The sequence below is a fragment of the Oncorhynchus mykiss genome, chromosome 19, assembly GCF_057628025.1.
Source record: "Oncorhynchus mykiss isolate SJ-2025 chromosome 19, ASM5762802v1, whole genome shotgun sequence".
NCBI lineage: Eukaryota > Metazoa > Chordata > Actinopteri > Salmoniformes > Salmonidae > Oncorhynchus > Oncorhynchus mykiss.
In genome coordinates this window covers 52,943,473-52,964,215 of record NC_143040.1, presented here as the reverse complement: position 1 = coordinate 52,964,215, position 20,743 = coordinate 52,943,473, and the positions used below count along the sequence as shown (strand labels likewise).

At 40.1% G+C, this 20,743-nt stretch overlaps 3 protein-coding genes across 10 annotated transcripts; all 3 read left to right on the top strand.

The window, feature by feature from the left end:
• The first annotated feature begins 2,410 nt into the window (after positions 1-2,410).
• On the top strand, positions 2,411-6,815 carry LOC110497944 (protein max). 8 transcript variants are annotated; one of them, XM_021574428.3, is made up of 4 exons: positions 2,411-2,617; positions 4,398-4,505; positions 4,860-4,998; positions 5,535-6,815. In XM_021574428.3, exons 1-4 carry the CDS (start codon positions 2,582-2,584, stop codon positions 5,720-5,722), a joined length of 471 nt encoding a protein of 156 aa, XP_021430103.1. In that variant the 5' UTR covers positions 2,411-2,581; the 3' UTR covers positions 5,723-6,815. The 8 variants fall into 8 exon arrangements, with proteins under 8 accessions (XP_021430103.1, XP_021430105.1, XP_090067480.1 ...); XM_021574430.3 differs by having other exon boundaries at positions 2,424-2,617; positions 4,875-4,998; XM_090211354.1 differs by having other exon boundaries at positions 2,424-2,617; positions 4,875-5,043.
• Positions 6,816-9,615: 2,800 nt separating this feature from the next.
• Positions 9,616-16,679, top strand: LOC110497943 (ras-related protein Rab-15). Its single transcript, XM_021574426.3, has 7 exons — positions 9,616-10,143; positions 12,851-12,911; positions 13,103-13,163; positions 13,325-13,402; positions 13,591-13,680; positions 13,775-13,840; positions 13,938-16,679. The coding sequence occupies exons 1-7, from the start codon at positions 10,020-10,022 to the stop codon at positions 14,085-14,087; spliced, it is 630 nt and encodes a 209-aa protein (XP_021430101.1). The 5' UTR covers positions 9,616-10,019; the 3' UTR covers positions 14,088-16,679.
• Positions 16,680-17,715: 1,036 nt separating this feature from the next.
• Positions 17,716-19,389, top strand: gpx2 (glutathione peroxidase 2). Its single transcript, XM_021574425.3, has 2 exons — positions 17,716-18,438; positions 18,587-19,389. The coding sequence occupies exons 1-2, from the start codon at positions 18,217-18,219 to the stop codon at positions 18,938-18,940; spliced, it is 576 nt and encodes a 191-aa protein (XP_021430100.2). The 5' UTR covers positions 17,716-18,216; the 3' UTR covers positions 18,941-19,389.
• The last annotated feature ends 1,354 nt before the right edge of the window (positions 19,390-20,743 follow it).

Genomic DNA, 20,743 nt, shown 5'->3' with positions numbered 1-20,743 from the left:
TTGGAACCTCTTGTATATAACCAAGTTATCGTTCCTCATTGTGTATCTATTATTACGTGTTTTACTTTTCTATTATTTCTCTATTTGCTTTCTCTCTGCATTGTTGGGAAGTAAGCATTTCACTGTTTGTCCACACCTGTTGTGTGTTACAAATACCAGATATGCATTCTGATTAAACATTTCACTGGAAAAAAAATGATGTATGTGATACTATGCTTTGCATGCCATGAAAGAGCTTGAAGAAAAAAACAACTTATTTTCAAACTGAACCTGTGCTTTTCTTACTTGCTCACATTCCAGTGTTACAAAAATGTCCAGTGATCCCTTTCGCTGTAGTGGTTGTGGAGCTTAGGCTCAATGGGTGCACACAGCACCTCAGGAAACCGGCATTTACTGAAGTAGGCAGGCAGTTCATGAGACCTGTGTCCACAGGCAGTCCCCAAATATGTGCACTGTTGGATAGTGTTTTACCACATCAAGTGAGCTATGTGTGGGTAAACTTATGCTTTGTAGTTCTTTGGGAAGTTGTAGCTATTTGAGAAATAAATTACTTTGACATTTACTCTTTATATATGTAGTGGGTAATATTTAACATATTTATTATATATGCTGTATTATATATACCTCACATGTGACTCGTAATAAGACTAAGCAATTAGCCTATTCAAATATTTATCTTTATTTGACTCCGTTTAACATTATACAAGGCATAAGCTTAAGTTGCAAAGCATTGACAAGAATTACAAGGCATTATTCAAAGCATGGTCAGAGAGAAAAAGAGAGACAAAGAAACCATGGTTGTGCCATGGCCCATAGCTCATGGGCGAGGGAGAGAGAAAGAAAGACTGTAGGTAATGTATTTCACCAGCGCAACATAAGAGAAAGAGACAATGAATCTAAGACAATTTATGACATCTGAGTTGTTTGGATTCAAAATATTGTTGACCAATATTTTTACTGTAAAGTTAACCTCTAATCAGATATCAGACCTACAGACCTGTAAAGACAACAGAAACTTTGCTTTGCATATCTGTGAAAATGGGGGTTGGAGATCAAGACAGAGAATGCTGAATTCCTAAGACAACACAGAGGAAATAGTTGGATACAGTTGATAAGAAGAGTCACTTCGGGACTGCCCTACATATATACAGTATATTGATCAAGAAATATCTGAGGATTCTTTGGAGGAGAGGGGGAAATATGCCAATGGTTGTATGTTGGCCATTGTGTCATGGAAACGGCTGTGAGGGTTGAGGGTAGCATATGGTGTGGCTGGTGATGAATATGACATTAGAAAGAGCTGCAGAAGTACAGAAAGTGAAAGTGCTGGTTGTTTTATGGACACTAATTAAGTAAACAGGATGCAAGTTTCCTAGTTGGATTTAGTCTGGCCCTCAGTCTCTGGTAGTGCCTCCTTTGGATATCCATCATTTGACAGTGTCATTATCTTTACTGCTAAAGAATTGGTGTCAAACATAACTTGTACAATAAGCACCCGTCGAGTGTTTGTATCATCGACTGTAAGATCATCCGTCAACCATCAGAGGATCACATAATTGCAGAATGTCAGATGGTTGGATACTTGTCTGATTGATTAGGTGAACACCAAACACCAAACATAATCCCATTTATGAATTATAGCCTGTTTTCTGTGTGTTTTTGTTTTACAGTACATATACAAAAGCCAATTGTGCAGTTATTTCCTTGATTATCAAATATTATCCCGATCTGTGATTTGATTTTTTTGTTATTACATTGGAACTCTGCATACCCTCAGATTGCAGCAATGGGAATATTCAGGTGCTTGTAGGGAACAGCAGGTTTATACAGGTCCTATGGAGAGAAGTGTATGATCAGGGTGAGGAGTGGGGGAGGGATGCTGAAACTGGGCTGCCATCTGGCCTCATAATCACAGGCTACAGAGGGAGAGGCCTGGTTATGATCTCCGCATGCCTATTAGTCTTGTGATCAACGGCCGTTGCAAACAAGAATGATAACCCTGAATGCTTAAGCAGTTAACATGTATATCTGAATAACAATAAACAAGTCAGCAATGATGATATTACTGTGAGTTCTCATCTGTGTGTAGTTTGATATTATATATAATTAGAAAAAGTAGTTATTGGTCAAAGAGTCTGCCTGTCTCTGTACGTCTGTCTGGATCTCTTTCTATACATATGTATAAATCGCTGAATTAGGATCAGCTATTTCAATGTGCAAGGCAAAATGATCAAAACAGATCCTTGAACAGTTGTAAGGGTATTTTGAGACTTTTCCGTAGCACGGGCGCGTCCAAATAAAGAAGCTTTGTGGGGAATATAGTCCGATTACAGACGGTCACATAATGGTAGAAACCAAACGAGTCACACCAAGGACATCAATACCCATAAAACCTTTCGTCTTCGCACATGCGCCTTACAGACTGTTGTGTCCATGTGTAGGCGAATCACGTGTAAGAGAATCCGTTGGTCGTCATGTCCCTGCTGTAGGATTCGTTTCGTTCTTCGTTTCATTTTGGTTGCTAGCAATCTACTGTGTTCATTTTAAACTATTTAAATTTTCTCATACATTTCACCGAAGAATGAGCGACAACGAAGATATCGATGTCGACAGTGACGTAAGTTAATGTGATTGCGTTTGTATTTTTGATTAGGGAAACGCGTGCTTTTCGTTGTTCCCTGGGGTATGTTAGCTGGCTCGATGAACTAGCTGGCAGATCAGAAATATTTTTCGACACAGTAGACTGCAAACCCAATCAGCTTGAGTAGCTTGCCAATGAAACATAACACATGCATACATGATTACTCAACAAATGATCATTTCAATATATGCATCTATCATAATGTCATCCAAAAAACTTTGTTGACTTGTTAGCGAATTTTACCAGTTTTAGCAACGTAGCTACCTAGCTAGCTAACACGGAGCTTGATTGTTATATTTGAAGCGGTGAACTGAACATCGCTTGCTAGCTGGCGCTAACTTGTCTAGAACAACAAACAGCGAGCGATGCATGCGACGGCAAAAGCAGCAAGCTATGTAGTTAAATATTACCTACAACTCGCTTGCAAGGTCAGCTAGCTAATGTAGCTAGTTAGGTAAGTCGGTGTAGAGCAGTGGTTCCCAAACAGGGGTACTTGGCCTATCCACAGGGGGTATTTGAGAAGACTCATGAGACCATAGGCTTAATGGTAAAATGCACATGAGGTACTCCAGGCAGAGAAACATTAAGTTGGTGGTAAGCGAAAAAGGTTGAGAACCACTGTTGTAGAGAAGTGTAACGTTACACGGGCAGTGTAATGTTTCTTAAGTTAGTTAGCTAGTTATACTTTGCGCTTGTACGTTATGTAAAATGGCAGTTACCTACAAGGCTCGTGCAATTTTTCAGGTTTGATGGGGAGTTATCAACCCTGAAAATATTAACGCATGAAAGGGTAGTCTCATCCCATAAACCAAGGGGAATTGTCCTTTGAAGAAAACCAAATGGTAATGAGCTAGTATTATGTTATGCAGAGGATAAGCCATTCAGAAGTCATGTCATTTTGTGCACCCCATGAGAGGAAATAATGTACATTGTGCCCTTACCATCATAGTTAATTTGTTTAGTCTTTTTGACAGGTTGTTCATACTTTATCAATAGGTGATAAGATCGTGCATTGCATTTGGTGCTGTTAAAAGCAACATAAACAAATATTTTCATAGAGAACTAACGGAGAGATGCCCTCACACATTTTGATGAAGCTGGATGATGGATATCAGCTCAGGATAAGAACAGTGCTATTACACTGAATCATGCCATAATGTATTCTATGCATTCATTCAATGCTGCTTGCTGAACCCCTTATAATGCTTGGTGATAAACATGGAGTCATAATGTTTTTTTTGGCTGTTTAGAGAGCAGAGGTAGCTGCCAAGCAACCAACAGGCGGGTACCATTCTGTCCTCCTTAGAACATGAGACATTAGTGATTTCTAAAATAATATAACAAAGAAATATAGGCTAGAGGTCGGTGGTGATAAGGATCAGGGTGCATAGGAGGTAGTTTGGTATGAGACAGACATTGTCCATAGCAACCAGTATTGTAGACTTCATTCCAACAGTCAGTATTGATTCAACACTTTTATGTCATAAAAATCTCGCATCAGTCTATTTTGTTTAACTATTACTGTGATTAACTCATTAGCAATCACAATATGAAAGGTGTTAAATAATTGTGTTTTGATTTGGATGGGGATTGAAATGGTCAATTGAACATTGCTTGCTAGTTGGCACACAAAAAATAACACAAATACACGTTTGAACATTGCAGGAAGAAACCCTTTTTTTAAACACTTATTACTTGGCCTCTAATTATTGCTATTTTGGTTGATGCTGTTTTGTCTGTGAATCTCTCGTTGCAGGCAGACAAACGAGCACATCACAATGCGCTGGAGCGCAAGCGTAGGGACCACATTAAAGACAGCTTCAGCAGTTTACGGGACTCTGTGCCTGCGTTACAAGGGGAGAAGGTTAGTAAAGTTAGTAATCGATATTTTCTACTTTCCAGCTCTGACTGACTGTAGAATGAATGCTATATGAAGTTAATTTGTATGAATGTCCAAATGTATTAATGCTAAATGTACTGCTGTATCAATGATGATCAAATAAGCCTCAACCATTATTTTGAATGGTTTAGTTTTCATTTTCATTAATGATTAGCTCAGTTATGAATCAGTTTGGATTTCTACTTGGTTCCAATAAGTGAATGGTATTTAGCCCGTCTTGAATAACTGGGCCAGCAGTGCATGTTTCACCTGTAATACTGTGATAAGTGACACATGCAACATTGCCTCATGGCTGAGTTTGTCATTTGTTGCTGACAGCAATCTGTCAAACAGGCCTCCCGAGCTCAGATCCTAGACAAAGCCACAGACTACATCCAGTACATGAGACGGAAAAACCACACACACCAGCAGGACATTGACGACCTGAAGAAGCAGAATGCACTGCTGGAGCAGCAGGGTGAGTGTGGGCTCAAGGCCCAGGGACAACTGCAGTAGCAGGAGGGTGAGTGGTTGGGTCATGGGATCAGAACCATACTTATGCTGCTTTTCAGCTGTAACACCAGGGTTACACTAGTCTATTCATCCTTATCTTATACTAGGAAAGTTGTGTTTCCATAGCTAGGGCTGGCAGTGAAGACTTGAGAAGAGCAGAATCAAGAACTTCTGTATAATCAAAACAGTTGCTTTGTGGGAACAGTTAGCCATTATTTAATGACAGCTGAAAGTAACAGTGGCCTGGCTTTGGCCCCAAGTGAGAGCAGGTACGCCAGAGCCGTGGCCCAGTGAGACGCAGGTGCCAGCCCACGTAGATAGAAACAGAAAGGTCTGAACCTTTTGAGTAAAACACTGGTAAATCCTGAATGGAAATGTGCCATTATGGATATGCTACTGATGGATTTTTGCATTATCCCATTGAACAATGTTTCATGGTGAAGGGAGAGACCGATACTTCTCCTGTTGTTTTCTGACTTGTGTTTCTCTGGGTGATTGCAGTCCGTGCACTGGAGAAAGCCAAGGGGAACACTACGCTCCAGGCCAACTACACATCCTCTGACAGCAGCTTGTACACCAACCCCAAGGGGAGCACAGTGTCCGCCTTTGATGGTGGCTCCGACTCCAGCTCTGAATCAGAGCCAGAGGAGCCGCCCAACAGAAAGAAGCTGCGTGTGGAGCCCAGCTAGACCCCCATCCACAGTGCTATCACTAGAGACTCTTATCTACCAGCCCACTCCTCCTGTTCAGTCTCTTTCCAGCCTTCTCATGCCAGTCCAGGAGACAGAGGGAAGACTGTGATAGAGCTGCTATCATATATACAATGCTTCAACCTTTCTCTTCCCTCGCCAGCATATTGTCACACTTTCATGGCACAGCAACAACTCTCAACACCCTCAAAGTGAGGCAGCTCTGCAGTTTGAAGGAGTTAATGCGTTTAAAACCTAATTCTATTGATTCCGAATTGGATATGGAGGTGACCAGGTGTACAGCTTTAGTCTAGTTTACAACAAATAGCCCAATTTCTCTTTTTATGTCACCTCAATGAACCTGTTCAGAGTTTTGAGACTTAGGCAGAGTTTTGAGAAATTGTCCTAAGGAATAGCTTACCTTGTTAATAGTTGTACTTTTTCACTAAAGAATTTGAAGTTGCTTTGGAAAAATGATATGTAATTGCAACCCTCCTGAATCAGTGTAGATGGCTGATGTTTTCCGTCTTTGAAATATTTGTGTAATCAAATCCCTAAATTTAGAGTGATCGTTATATTGAAATGAATTTCGTATCCCATATTGTACATTTTTGTCATTTAGCTTGACCACTTGTCAATGGAGATAGATAGATGAACAATGTTGGCCTCATTTAATATATTCTCATCTCACAGGTTCAACACTTTGTTTTTATTTTTGTTATTCTCAAGGAAATTGAGATTTGAAGAAAAAAAGTTTCTTAAAATCCATACTGAATGTTACACAATGCAGTTAAAGGTAGTAAGTAACCTTTTATTTTTATGAAAGGAAAATAAATCCATATCAGTGTAGTGCATAACACTATACTCTTAAATGTCAATTCTACAAAGAAAAACTTATTTGGAAATATTTGCCTGTACTGGGAATGTTTCTTTTCTTTTTTACAGAGATAATTAGTGTGTACAAAATAGATATTTGATTGATTCCATTCCATGGAAATTACAGATATGTTGTACATACTGCCAACAATTGTCTTGCAAGTTGAGGCATACCTTTGCTATGAGACTATTATAAATAAAACTATTTTATCCTTTAGTGCTGTGTGTAGAAGGGAGACCTGGCGAAGAGGGCAGCTTAACGTCTATGCCCAAGCAAACTGAGTTTTCTTGGTATTTTGTACCAGACAGTGCTGGGCACGGTACACCTCTGCACTGTCCTATGTGTCAATGTTTTTGTACCACATTTTAAACCATACCTGCTCTAAGCACTGAGTGGCATGGTGTTGGCTGGCCAATTGACACTGATGCTTTGCAGTGCGCACTGAGCACTTATCCGCACACCTGACACCCACTTTTCATGCAGGTACATGCATCTCAAAGGAGCCATCTTGATATCTGGTGGAGTAAATGAATGAGTTCCAGTTTAGGAGAGTAAAGGAATGACTGGTGAAGCGTCCATATCAACACTAGGATCTCAAAGACTGGTGTTTGTCTAAGGTTGAGGATGAAAAAATGTTAGCAATTCAAAGAAGTTCAAAATGGTTGAGATAGCATCTCTTTTGTTCAGTACACTAATGGCTTTCAGTTTTTGGAACATATTGCTAGAAGAGGATAAATGGTAGCAGTGGCGATTTTAGCATGTAAGTCTTGGTGGCGCAAACAAAAAATATATTTTTTTTTAACTTGCATGCCAGCAAAGCGCTACACAACACTAAACAATACATGAATTGCACTAGGATGTTGACAAACAGTGCCCACAAACTGTTAGGGCCAACATAAAGCTGTTCCAACAGCAGAGCTTTCTTTTCAGCACCATGGAGTGAATCCTTACCACTGCTACACCTGACTATCAGTAGATAGTTAACTGCCATCGAAACAGTTAATTCAGCCTTATTTAATGCCTTTAAAAAAAACATGGCTGACTTGCTTAAACAAATGTGATTTCTGACAATTGAAAAGTGCAAGCTATGGCATGTAAGGGGATGGCGAGCAGATAAGAGAAAATCTGTAATTTCGATTGCGAGCTAGGACTGACGTCAATATAACTATTTGTACTGCAACAGAATTCAGAACTTGGGCCATTCTCATAGTATTCTCCCTGTACACAAAGTCAGAACCGTAGGATAAATAAAGTGGCATATAAGCAGACAAGAAAGCTCTTACAAAATGTATTGATTACATTTTTCTAAAACAGGCTATGGGCTACATGTGCTCCACATGCTGCATACAATACATTTTGGGACTCTCCTTGTGCTGTGCTTACTTGAACCGGAAGGTGGCATGGCGGTTCTTCGTGGGCAAATTGATTCATCAAAGTATTCTCTCAATTAACTCTTTTTTTGGGGGGGGGGGGGGGGTTGTTGAGTCATGACGTCAGTGATCTTCAGGTCGGAGCGCTAGAAAAGGCCTGAGTTCCCGAGTTGGATGACCAAACTTATTTTCCCAGTCTGAGCTCTTTTTTTCTCAAGAGTTCCCAGTTGTATTGAGCGTGGCAGATGTCATGCTGGATTGACAGAATCTTAAACTCAGACTTGGACCACACACCCACCCCACGGAATAGCAGGCTAGTGATTGCTTGGCAACGCTTGCAGTTAGCCACTGATTCCTTCCAAAACACTAATTGTGGAATTCATGATTTCCAACTTGTAATGGTCGATGAGCACCGGTACATTTTATCTATAATTTCTCTTCGTATGACAATAATTGAAAAGGATTTGCCAGTAGATTGTCAACATGATTCATGATAATGACTGCTTGTCTAGCTTTCTAGCTAAGATTTTGAGAATATGATGTTATGATCAGTCCGATCAAAGCTACCATAGATATGTTATCTTATGTCATTGTATCTGTGGCCAATGACCTTGAGCCTTCATTGATGGGCACTTCTAATGTAACTCTATGGCAGCACACAAGGGGCTTCAATTTTTGAGCTCCCCCTGTAGATTTATGTGGTGTCCCCATGAGTGACAGAACACTGAGCCAATCACGGCGCAACTAGAGAACATTACCAACCCCACCACTCCGTATTTTCCGACACCTCAGAAAGCACTGAGCTAGGCTGGAACATCCACATTTTGGAGCTGCCTTACTCAAGAAAGCAAAACAAAGTGACCATGTTTGTATGTGACTTTATTAACTCAATGATTATTTTAACATTGTTTGTAAACTGATATGTGACACGGAATGACAAAATAACATGCAAAACAAACAGGTGGAGCACAAAACAGGTTGGGCTCCGCCCCACCTACCCTGAATGGCGAGTCGCCACTGGATGGTAGACTGGTATGTCCATATACAACACTATCTGCTGCACTAGTCTATCAACACCATGGTAAGCTTATTGCGGGGTATGCATACATCAAAACCCTAGCCCTTGATCATGACACTGTTTCAGTACATTACACATAAGTCATTGGACGTCAAAAGGAGTCTTTTGGGCGGGGGAGTTTTGTTAAGAGCCATGGCGGTCCGGTTTCGGAAGCACAATGACGTTATGTTTCATATCAGCGAGAAATTTAAACGTTTAAATTGAAACAAAGTTATAGGGTTAGTGTTCCCACACGGCCATATCACAGCGCTTGTTTATGGAAAACAAGACTGAAACATACACCTGTGCTATCTAACGTGCTCTGAACACCTGTGTGGAAGTGTAGTTTCGGCAGATGGAGGCACACAGCTGTATGGAGGATTTTTGAAGGATTCTTTCACGCTGTTGAAAGATAAGGGCCATATCGCAAATTATGATTATTGACGTTAAAACAAAGTTCACATGAGCCAACAGCTGAAAACTAGGGAAATGGCAGAGTTAGACCTAGTTTCAAGAACTACAACAACAAACAAACAAAAAAACAGGAGGAAAGAGTCCCAGTATTTGTTACGAGAAACACTGACATCTCCTGGTAGATAATGGCAACGTATCAATATTAATGAAATCGGTCTGCGCAGTTTAACATGAATTGAAGATGTATTACCAAATGCTAACGTTACCATTTTGACACTACATTTAAGATACCGCTTACATTTTTTTTTTTTTTTTACTTTACAGAGATGAAACGTATATAGGCAATTTTTCATTTGAGTGAGGCACATGGGGAGATAGACAAAGGCATTTTTTTTTACAAAGGCTAATTTGTAAACACTATTTTTGTGGTGCTGTTGTCGCGTCTCCAAGCCTTTTGATCTAACCGCCGTACTAAAAGCATGTTCGATCCTCCCATCTGTCAGATTTCTGGCAAATCATAGAGCAGCCCCCATGCAAGTGAGTTTTCGCTGAACAAGAAACTAGTTTTTTTTGTCCGCCATGGCAAAGCAGTATGACGTTTTGCTCAGGTTGCTACTTTTAGGAGATTCCGGGGTTGGAAAGACCTGTTTGTTGTGCAGGTTCACGGATAATGAATTCCATTCGTCGCATATCTCTACACTTGGTAAGCTGCTGTTGATTGCAATTGGTTAGTTTGACTGTTGACTGATTCAGTCAAGTTTGCCGCGAATATGCAACTCCCACAATAAGTGATTGACAGCAATTCTATACGAAACGCTTGACGGGGCTTTTCCTAATAGATTTAAAATGCTGTCACCTAAGACTTGATTGAATGACATATTTCTGAAACTCTGCTATGCCGTAGTCCGCACTGTATCAAATAGGAATTTGTTCTTAACTGACTTGCCTAGTTAAATAAATCAAATGTTGTTTTTGTTAGGCCTGCAAACCTAAAAGAGACTTTTCACAAACACCAGTTTTCTAAAGAACATGCCTCTACTAGAACCAGTTGATTGTTTCCATCATTCCGTGTTCAACATAATTTTCCCCTGGACCCAGGCTGTGGACACATTTGTTTAGAAACTCCAGTGTGAGCTCACTGGACAGTGCTCAAGATAGGCCTCAGTCACATTACATTACCAATTATTCTCTAAATAGGGTTAGATTCCCATCTATCATTATGATAAAAAATGTTGTCCATTAAGAAACACATGGTTTAAAGGAATATCTAGTTTTCAGCCAACAGGTGTAGGCATATATTTAGTCGCCTAAGCATTCAGAATGGACTAAGGATCTAAAACTGGACAAAACTTTCATGGTACAGTGTTTTCTGCAATAATGATCACATACAGGGCCTTTTAGCCTATTATGGATGGGGGAAGCTTTAAGGAAATACGATCTGTAATTACTTAGAAAGCCTCTCCAAGCCTGATGATGGTATTTACTCGGAAGGGAGGTCTTTCTTGAACAGGAAGTGGCAGGGTTGGGGGAAATTAATCTTCTGTGTTCCCTCTGATTGTGTAACTCCATTACTCCACCACTTCATTTTTGTTTTCATACAAAGTACAGGTATAGACAGACAATGTAACTCACATTAAAATGGTGCGCTCAATACTGAAGCCTTTCTTCCCCTATTTATGTGGCCAATGTCTAATGATAATGACAAATGTGATATGCAGCAGAAAATGGACTGATTGGCCAGAATGACTTCTGTTTTGTTTAGGGCTACTCAGCCTACGGTCTGATTTATTTCCCATGGGTTATCGGCAGTCATTGCACCCTCTTATTTATGAAAATGGTGGTGATCCAGCAGTATGACTGACTGGGTAACAGAGCAGGGGTTCTGTTAGAAAAGCAGCAGATTACAGGAAAGTCTACATATCATATATATATATATATATATATATATATATATATATATATATATATATATATATATATATATATATACACACACACTAAGGCACATGTTTTCAGGTTGTTTATCTAACCCTGTAACTTTCTTCCTCCTGTTTGTTCAACTTAAACAAAACAATATGTGATTAGAAGAAATGGGGAAGGTTGTGACTTACATTGCAGCTCTACTGGTGTGTTTAATCTCTGTGAAGCAATCTTAGCTGCTGCTGATCTACTAAAAAACGATTGTATTTGGTTGGTGTTAGTGAGGGGGATGGGTCCGTTAGAGTAGCATACAGAACAGAATCAGACGAAGGCACCTGATGTCTCCCCTCCTAGATTCTACTTCTGCTTCATTCCTTATTATTGTTCAGTCTTGAACCCCCAACCCCAGTTCCTGAAATACAGTGTTACCCACTAAATTAGCTCAATTAAGATTTGGCTGGCCTCACTGGCAGTGAATGTAATGTCAGACGTGTTGAACACATGATTAGCCTATAACACTGGCACAGGGAGATATACACGCATGCAAAGGTAGTGAAGCATGTACAGCATGTCCAATTTGAATGTGCTCTCTCTCCCATCTGTCAGTGTTGGGGTGCTAATTGGGAAGGCTGCCTCCATCGCTATTGAAGATGATGACATGGCATTTTTTAGTCATGTCCAACACACAGTCAGAATGGTTTCTAACATGACTAGAAGCACAGTTTGGATTTACCAAGAACATATAATGGCCAGTCTGTTGCCTGAAGCATATCCTTGTGTGACGTGTTTGTGTCAGCTCTGTGTTTACTCTGTTTGTGGCAGGTATGGTGGTTATGACAATGTTGCAAGCAACTGACATTTTACGTCTGACTATTTGATGGGTTTTTATGCTTTTTCAACTGTGAAGCTATCACACACCACTGACATTTAAATGAAGGTTGTTGTGAGTGAGATATATTTCATGCAGAAGTCGATACACTGAAGTCACGTCTTCCCTGTCCATTGGCCCTGCTGAAGTACACTGTAGTAAATGACAAAAATGGAATTTCCATGAGCAAGATGACGGATTGAAAGGACACCCACTTATCACAGTTGAATATCAAAAAAAAAAAAGTCCCCATCAGTGTCTACTTCCAACCTGGCCAATATACATTTTTGTTAGCCAAGTGGAAGAATGTTACGTTACCAGCGATACTTATTGACTAGTACAGGCTGATTTGGTAAGTCATGAGAAGGAAAATGTGCCAATACGATGTCATTTCTTTTTAATCATTTATTTATTCAGGAAAAACTTGTTTTAACCACCAGTAGGATAGGCTACAATATTTGAGCCTTCAGTAAAACTACAGTCCTGCAATGGGGAAAGAATAAACAGGATAGCACGAGTGAAATTAAATAAAACCAATTGAGACAAAAGCTAGAGAAGATGAATTAACAAGCCAATAGTAACATGTTTGCCATGCATAACAATATATTTTTGTATTCTGTAGGAGTGGATTTCAAAATGAAAACATTAAAAATAGATGGCATTAAAGTGCGCGTACAGATCTGGTGAGTGAACAGATCTTTGCGGGAACAACTCACTCACCATAATGCAGTAGTTACTGACACATCCATCACAAATGTCATGTTTTCATTTTGTAAGGGTAAGATTTACCTCTTTGATTGAGACATATTCTGATATGTGGTCACATCACCATGTAAAACTGGGGATTGCCTCTATGCCTTTCTGTCTACACTAGGGATACTGCTGGCCAGGAACGGTACCAGACCATCACCAAGCAGTACTACAGACGGGCACAGGTGGGTTCTCTACACACCAATAATCACTGTCCAGAAATGAAGTACATTACCAGAGTTAAAACCATTTTACAACATCAAGTGCTTGGTCCCGTGCTCACCGTTAGTTATGTGCTCACAATCGGTCATGACGGTCCCTCCCTCCTCTCTTTATCATTCACCAGGGTTTTATCCTGGTGTATGACATCACTAGTTCCCGTTCCTTTCAGCACATTGTGAAGTGGGCTAGCGATGTGGATGAGGTAAGGCTAACACCTACTGATCAAACTGCCCTCCTTCATTCACTTGGTCAGTCTCTTTGTCTCCCATTCTCTGTTTCTCCCATTCTCTGTTTCTGTTTATCTTTGTTTGTTACCCAGTTTTTACATCTTTTTATTGAACTGTAGGTGCCCAGTCGTCTTTTTCACAACCCTGTCTCAATATGTTTAAGTTTGCACTTGACCAGGTGCAGAGGATCCTGGTGGGGAACAAGGCTGATGAGGAGCAGAAGAGGAAAGTGCCTAAAGAACAAGGGAACAAGGTTGGCCTTTATCTTGCTGTTTTCCTCAGTCATAATAGTTTTCTTTCATACACAGTTTGACATTTTCCATCCTTAATGAGCTCTTGTGTTACAGCTAGCAAAAACCTATGGAATGGAGTTCTTTGAGACAAGTGCCTGCACCAACTGCAACATAAATGAGGTGAGTCATAGGCCTTATTGAGTCAATACCTTGTATGTACTCTATTGGGTGATTATGTGAGGCAATTGTGATAAAATATTTTCTTTACGTCTTCCAGTCGTTCACCCGGTTGACAGAGCTGGTCCTTCATGCTCACAAGAAAGAGATGGATGCCTTCCAGGGTTCAATTAATAAATACCTAGACATGACTTCTCTGGAGGGAGAGCAGGACAAAGAGGACAACTCCCAGAAGGCCTGCGCATGTTAGCATGAGGCAAAACTCTCAACCTGGGAGTGTTTGGCTAAAATATTTAGTTGTTTTTGCAATATCTCTGGCCCTGTGACATGGCAATGAAATTATGATTAACTTATTAAATCTGTGAGGACAGTTGAGTCGGAAGTTTACATACACCTTAGCCAAATACATTTAAATTCAGTTTTTCACAATTCCTGACATTTAATCCCAAGTAAAAATTCCCTGTCTTATGTCAGTTAGGACCACCACTTTATTTTAAGAATGTGAAATGTCAGAATAATAGTAGAGAGAATGATTCATTTCAGCTTTTATTCCTTTCATCACATTCCCAGTGGGTCAGAAGTTTACATACACTCAATTAGTATTTGGTAGCATTGCCTTCCACAAGCTTCCCACAATAAGTTGGGTGAATTTTGGCCCATTCCTCCTGACGAAGCTGGTGTAACTGAGTCAGGTTTGTAGACCTTCTTGCTTGCACACGCTTTTTCAGTTCTGCCCACACATTTTCTATAGGATTGAGGTCAGGGCTTTGTGATGGCCACTCCAATACCTTGACTTTGTTGTCCTTAAGCCATTTTGCCACAACTTTGGAAGTATGCTTGGAGTCATTGTCCATTTGGAAGACCCAATTGCGATCAAGCTTTAACTTTAACTGATGTCTTGATGTTTCTTCAATATATCCACATATTGGGGCCCTCCCGGGTGGCGCAGTGGTCTAAGGCACTGCATTGCAGTGATAGCTGTGCCACCAGAGACTGGGTTCGGCTCTGTCGCAGCCGGCCGCGACCGCGCACAATTGGCCCAGCGTCGTCCAGGTTAGGGAGGGTTTGGCCGTTAGGGATATCCTTGTCTCATCGCGGACTAGCGACTCATGTGGCGGGCCGGGTGCAGTGCACGCTGACCAGGTCGCTAGGTGTACGGTGTTTCCTCCGACACATTCTATGTGCGCTGTGTCAAGAAGCAGTGCGGCTTGGTTGGGTTGTGTTTCGGAGGACGCATGGCTCTCGACCTTTGCCTCCCCCGAGTCCGTACAGGAGTTGCAGCGATGAGACAAGACAGTAAATAACAAATGGATACCACGAAATTGGGGAGAAAAAAAAAATATATAATTTCCCTATAAAATCATGCCATCTATTTTGTGAGGTGCACCAGTCCCTCCTGCAGCAAAGCACCCCCACAACATGATGCTGCCACCCCCGTGCTTCACTGTGTTCTTCGGCTTGCAGGCCCCTTTTTCCTCCAAACATAACGATGGTCATTATGTCCAAACAGTTCTATTTTTGTTTCATCAGACCAGAGGACATTTCTCCAAAAAGTACTTTGTCCCCATGTGCAGTTGCAAACCGTATTCTGGCTTTTTATGGCGGTTTGGAGCAGTGCCTTCTTCCTTGCTGAGCGGCCTTTCAGGTTACATCGATATAGGACTCGTTTTACTGTGGATAGAGATACTTTTGTACCTGTTTCACCCAGCATCTTCCAAGGTCCTTTGCTGTTGCTCTGGGATTAATTTGCACTTTTCGTACCAAGTACGTTAATCTCTAGGAGACAGAACGTGTCTCCTTCCTGAGCGGTATGACGGCTGCGTGGTCCCATGGTGTTTATACTTGCGTACTATTGTTTGTACAGATGAACGTGGTACCTCTAGGCAATTGGAAATTGCTCCCAAGGATGAACCGGACTTGTGGAGGTCTACAATTTTTTTTCTGAGTTCTTGGCTGATTTCTTTTGATTTTCCAATTATGTCAAGCAAAGAGGCACTGAGTTTGAAGGTAGGCCTTGAAATACATCCACGGGTACACCTCCAATTGACTCAAATTATGTCAATTAGCCTATCAGAAGCCTCTAAAACCATGACATAATTTTCTGCTGTTTAAAAGCACAGTCAACTTCGTGTATGTAAACTTCTGATTCACTGGAATTGTGATACAGTGAAATAATCTGCCTGTAAACAATTGTTAGAAAAATTGTGTGTCATGCGCAAAGTAGATGTCCTAACCGACTTGCCAAAACTATAGTTTGTTAACAAGAAATATGTGGAGTGGTTGAAAAACAAGTTTTAATGACTCCAACATGTATGTACACTTCCGACTTCCGGTTTTTACTGACTGTTGCTCAGATTCATGCATTTTATAGTTTTACTCACTGTTAAATGTTCATCTTCATGTGTTGTTTTATAGTTACTTGACCTTTTCATGTTTATTACCCAGCTTTGCAACACCAAAACTGATGGCACCCTGAGTTGAGTAGTCAACATGTAATAAGAAGATTTGCCTGCAGATGGGCTGCTGTCTGCAATGCTACACTGAAAGTTGCAGCTCCACTCGTTTGGATCGACACGGTATACTTAAGCTTACCCCTGTATAATTTGTGTTGCCACCAGGGGCGTCATGCACCCCAAAAATCTGAGGTGCACAAAGTACATGAGGAGGATTGGCAGGTGGATCGGAAGAGGGCCCAATTGAGCTTTTTCCTGCATCTAGAGCCATCAATATGCACAATTTTATATACATTTTTTCCCTGCTTATCTAAGCATACCTCTTGAGCTGTCTATTGTCCTGACTGGTGGATATTTTTTTTTAAGAGATTAAAATCTCGGGTAAAATATTTAAAGGAATGTGAGTCTTCAATACATTTAGTTATTGCTTGCTTTTCTAAAATCTACTAACCTTGCTGGCAGGCATGCCAGCTAAGATTGTTAGACAAGCTAGCTACTGTAACCTGATAGCCTGAAATGCCTTCTTGGTAGCTAGTTATGAGGTTAGGAGATTGGGAATCTATATGGGCTAGTTAAAGCCAACGTCATAAAATTGTTTGGTGGCTAGTAGCGTTAGTATTTATTTTTAATTTTTAAACGAGACAAATCTGAGGGTGCGCGTGCCCCTGTGTCCCCATGGGCATGATGCCTCAAAGTTTTGCCACAATTTTAACCTTCATATCACAAACGTTGCTGTCTACTTGAAAAAGCTAATTATGTTTACAAATTAATTTGATAAATAGATTAATAGTGGGACGGACCAAAGAGAATCTGAAGCTCTTGATTGGTGCTTTAGGAGATGAGACGAGGAAATGGGAGATAGGTTGGGCAGAGGGCATGGTTAAATTATTCACAAGCAGAAATAAAATCCAGGCTAGCAAGAAGGGCTCATTTACCTGTGGAAGACTAACCCATACTCAAACATGCATGAAGCCAAAAACTCATATCTAAAACAGACATAATGTTCAATACTATTGTTAGTAGCTTGAATGTTTTGTGAATTTACAAGTTGTCATGACAAATTCTAGGTATTTTTACAGGTTGAAAAGCTGTAGCAAATGCCACTATGGTGCATGCACATACACTATTATAAAGGGCTGTATACATGGTTCCCTTCTCAATATTCTCACAGGAAATAAGTAATTTGTAATGACAACTGTACTTTTTATTTATATTCATCATATATATATATATATATATATATATATGAAGTTACCTTTTATTTAACAAGGTAAGTCAGTTAAGAACAAATTCTTATTTACAATGACGGCCAAAGCATGACGATGCTGGGCCAATTGTGCGCCGCACTATGGGACTCCCAATCACAGCCAGATGTGATACAACCTGGATTCAAACCAGGGACTGTAGTGATGCCCCTTGCACTGAGATGCAGTGCCTTAGACCGCTGTGCCACTCAGGAGTCAAATACTATATTTTACTGTACATTACATCTCTGGTAAATGTTTCAATACTGTGGAATACATTGTTACTAGATCAGATTCACAGACAAGAGTCTGACTGTAAAACCGCTAGGTGTATTTGGCCAACATGAAGAACATTTCATTTGTATAAAAAAACATTACGTATTTAGTATGTAAGTAATCTTGTTTTTTAAATTAGGCCATTTTAACAAACCATGCAACGAATAACCATAGATTTAATTTAACATGACCCCGTTCATACCGTTCTGTGCAAGTTTACAAGCTGAGATATGAGCCTATCTACCTTTGTGTGTGACAGTATTGTATGTCAGGTGGGTATCGTTTTACTGCAGAGATATTTGACACCCAGGTAAGGCAGGCACATATCTGAAGTCCGGTGACCTGAGGTAGTAATACACACAGACACACTGGTCCTCACTACTGCCAGTAACTACAGAACAGGACCATGGCGTTCATCGCGAAGACCTTCTATGATCTGAAGGCCATGACCCTGGAGGGGGATTCAGTAGATTTCAATGTGTTTCGAGGGCGGGTGGTCCTCATTGAGAATGTGGCATCGCTCTGAGGGACAACCACCCGGGACTACAGCCAGCTCAACTTGCTCCAGAGCAAGTACCCTCACCGGCTAGTGGTCCTGGGCTTCCCCTGCAATCAGTTTGGCTACCAGGTCAGTATGTGACATTGTGGCCTTTGGTTATGTGGTTCTGTAAAATCAATGAAAATAAGCTAATCTAGTAAAAGATTCTGTTAATTTACAGGTATCGGGTGATTTGTTTAATGATTCATGTCAGATGAGAATGTTGCATGTTTTACAGGAGAACTGTTCAAATGGGGAGATCCTGAACTCATTAAAGTATGTGCGTCCAGGAGATGGCTACCAGCCTGGCTTCACTCTCTTTGAAAAGTGTGATGTGAATGGAACCAACACCCACCCTGTCTTTGCCTATTTGAAAGACAAACTTCCCTATCCTGATGATGATCCACACACCCTCATCCAGGATCCTAAATTCCTCATCTGGAGTCCCATCAGCAGGACAGACATCTCTTGGAATTTTGAGAAATTCCTGGTTGGGCCAGAGGGAGAGCCCTTTAAACGTTACAGCAAAAAATTTGAGACTATCAACATCGAGCCTGACATTCAAAGACTGTTGAGACTAACCAAGACCTGAAAATAGCATGGGAATGTTCTCCTTGTGTACTACTCATTCTGCTACACAAATGACTTCACATCTATGATAGACAGGGACTATTATGGCGTCGTCCATCCTTTTGAGTTTTACTAAATGAGGTTAATATTCTAAAAACTTGGGAGTATTATCTGAGGCCATGTAAATGCTCAAGAGTTGTGGGTTATGCCTTGATAAGTCTTCTTGCTCATGTAATAAAAATATGTAAAGCATCAGCTATATTTTTGTATGTCCTCCAGCAGTGATCCTGACCTATAGTAAACCCTCTCCGCTGTCTTTTTCTATGCTGGCCAGCAGGTGGTGCCACTAACTTGAGTTTGATTAGATTTTTGCCACCAACTCGTTGAGTTGTTAGTGAAGTTTGTCAGACAAAAGGCAATATATAAGGTAACTGTAGTTGGAATAAAATTATTTGATTCTACTTGTAAAAACTGTTCTTATCGTTCCACCATATCCCATGTGTATTAATCATGTTATAATTTGACATTTTCTAGTTTCACATTACACTTTTATTTTAGTGACTCCAATGTTTCCAGATTTCTATGAAATATGACATATAATTAATAACAACATGAGTGACGAAGTTTTCGTTCCAAAAAATGGTAATTAAGTATGTTAAAAAACACATTTTGTTTTGGAATAGTGTGTGGGTGTGTAAATGGGTTAGCTGACAACATCACGAAAATGATGTGCACACTTCAATGGGGCTGTAGTCCGTGTGTTGTGATTCTGGATGACCAGGGTCTGGATTCCCCATAGCGATGGAATTTAGGCATACGTCACACCGGTTTCCCAAAACACCATCCAGTTAACTCGTTCCAAAGTTAAACTTAACTGTGTTGTTACAGGAGCTGCTGTCCCGTGCTGAAAATTATTCCAGAAAATAGTCTTAAAAGGATCCGCCCCTTTTTTTAAATATCAGCCTAAAATGACATACTCAAATATAACTGCCTGTAGGCCTTGAAGCAAGGATATGCATATTCTTGGTACCATTTGAAAGGAAACACTTTGAAATTTGTGGAAATGTGAAAGGAATGTAGGAGAATATAACACAATAGATCTGGTAAAATATAATAAAAAGGAAAAAACAACTTTTTTTTTGTACCATCATCTTTGAAATGCAAGAGAAAGGACATAATTATTATTCCAGGCCAGGTGCAATTTAGATTTTGGTGTGTGTGCAAAGTTTTAGACTGATCCAATGAACCATTGCATTTCTGTTCAAACTTTTGTATCAAGACTGCTCAAATGTGCCTAATTTTTTTATTCATTTTTTATGTTCAAAATTGTTTACTCTCAAACAATAGCATGGTATTATTTCACTGTAATAGCTACTGCAAATTGGACAGTGCAGTTAGCTTAAATTCTTGTTAATCTTTCTGCCAATATCAGATATGTCTATGTCCTGGGAAATTGTCTTGTTACTTACAACCTCATGCTAATTGCATTAGCCTACGTTAGCTCAACAATCCCGAGGACGGGACATCGATCCCGAAGATGCAAAGAGCTCGTTGTAGCCTTAAATTATTTATGGCTATTCAGTGTATTTTACAGAATGCAATTTTCCCAACAAGAGAAATACAAATCTGTAGCCTATTATGTATATTTGTATTATACACTGAACAAAAATATAAATGAAACATGCAACAATTTCAAAGATTTAACTGAGTTACAGTTCATGTAAGGAAATCAGTCAATTGAAATAAATTCAGTAGGCCCTAATCTATAGAGTTCACATGACTGGGAATACAGAAATGCATCTGTTGGTCACAGATAACATTTTAA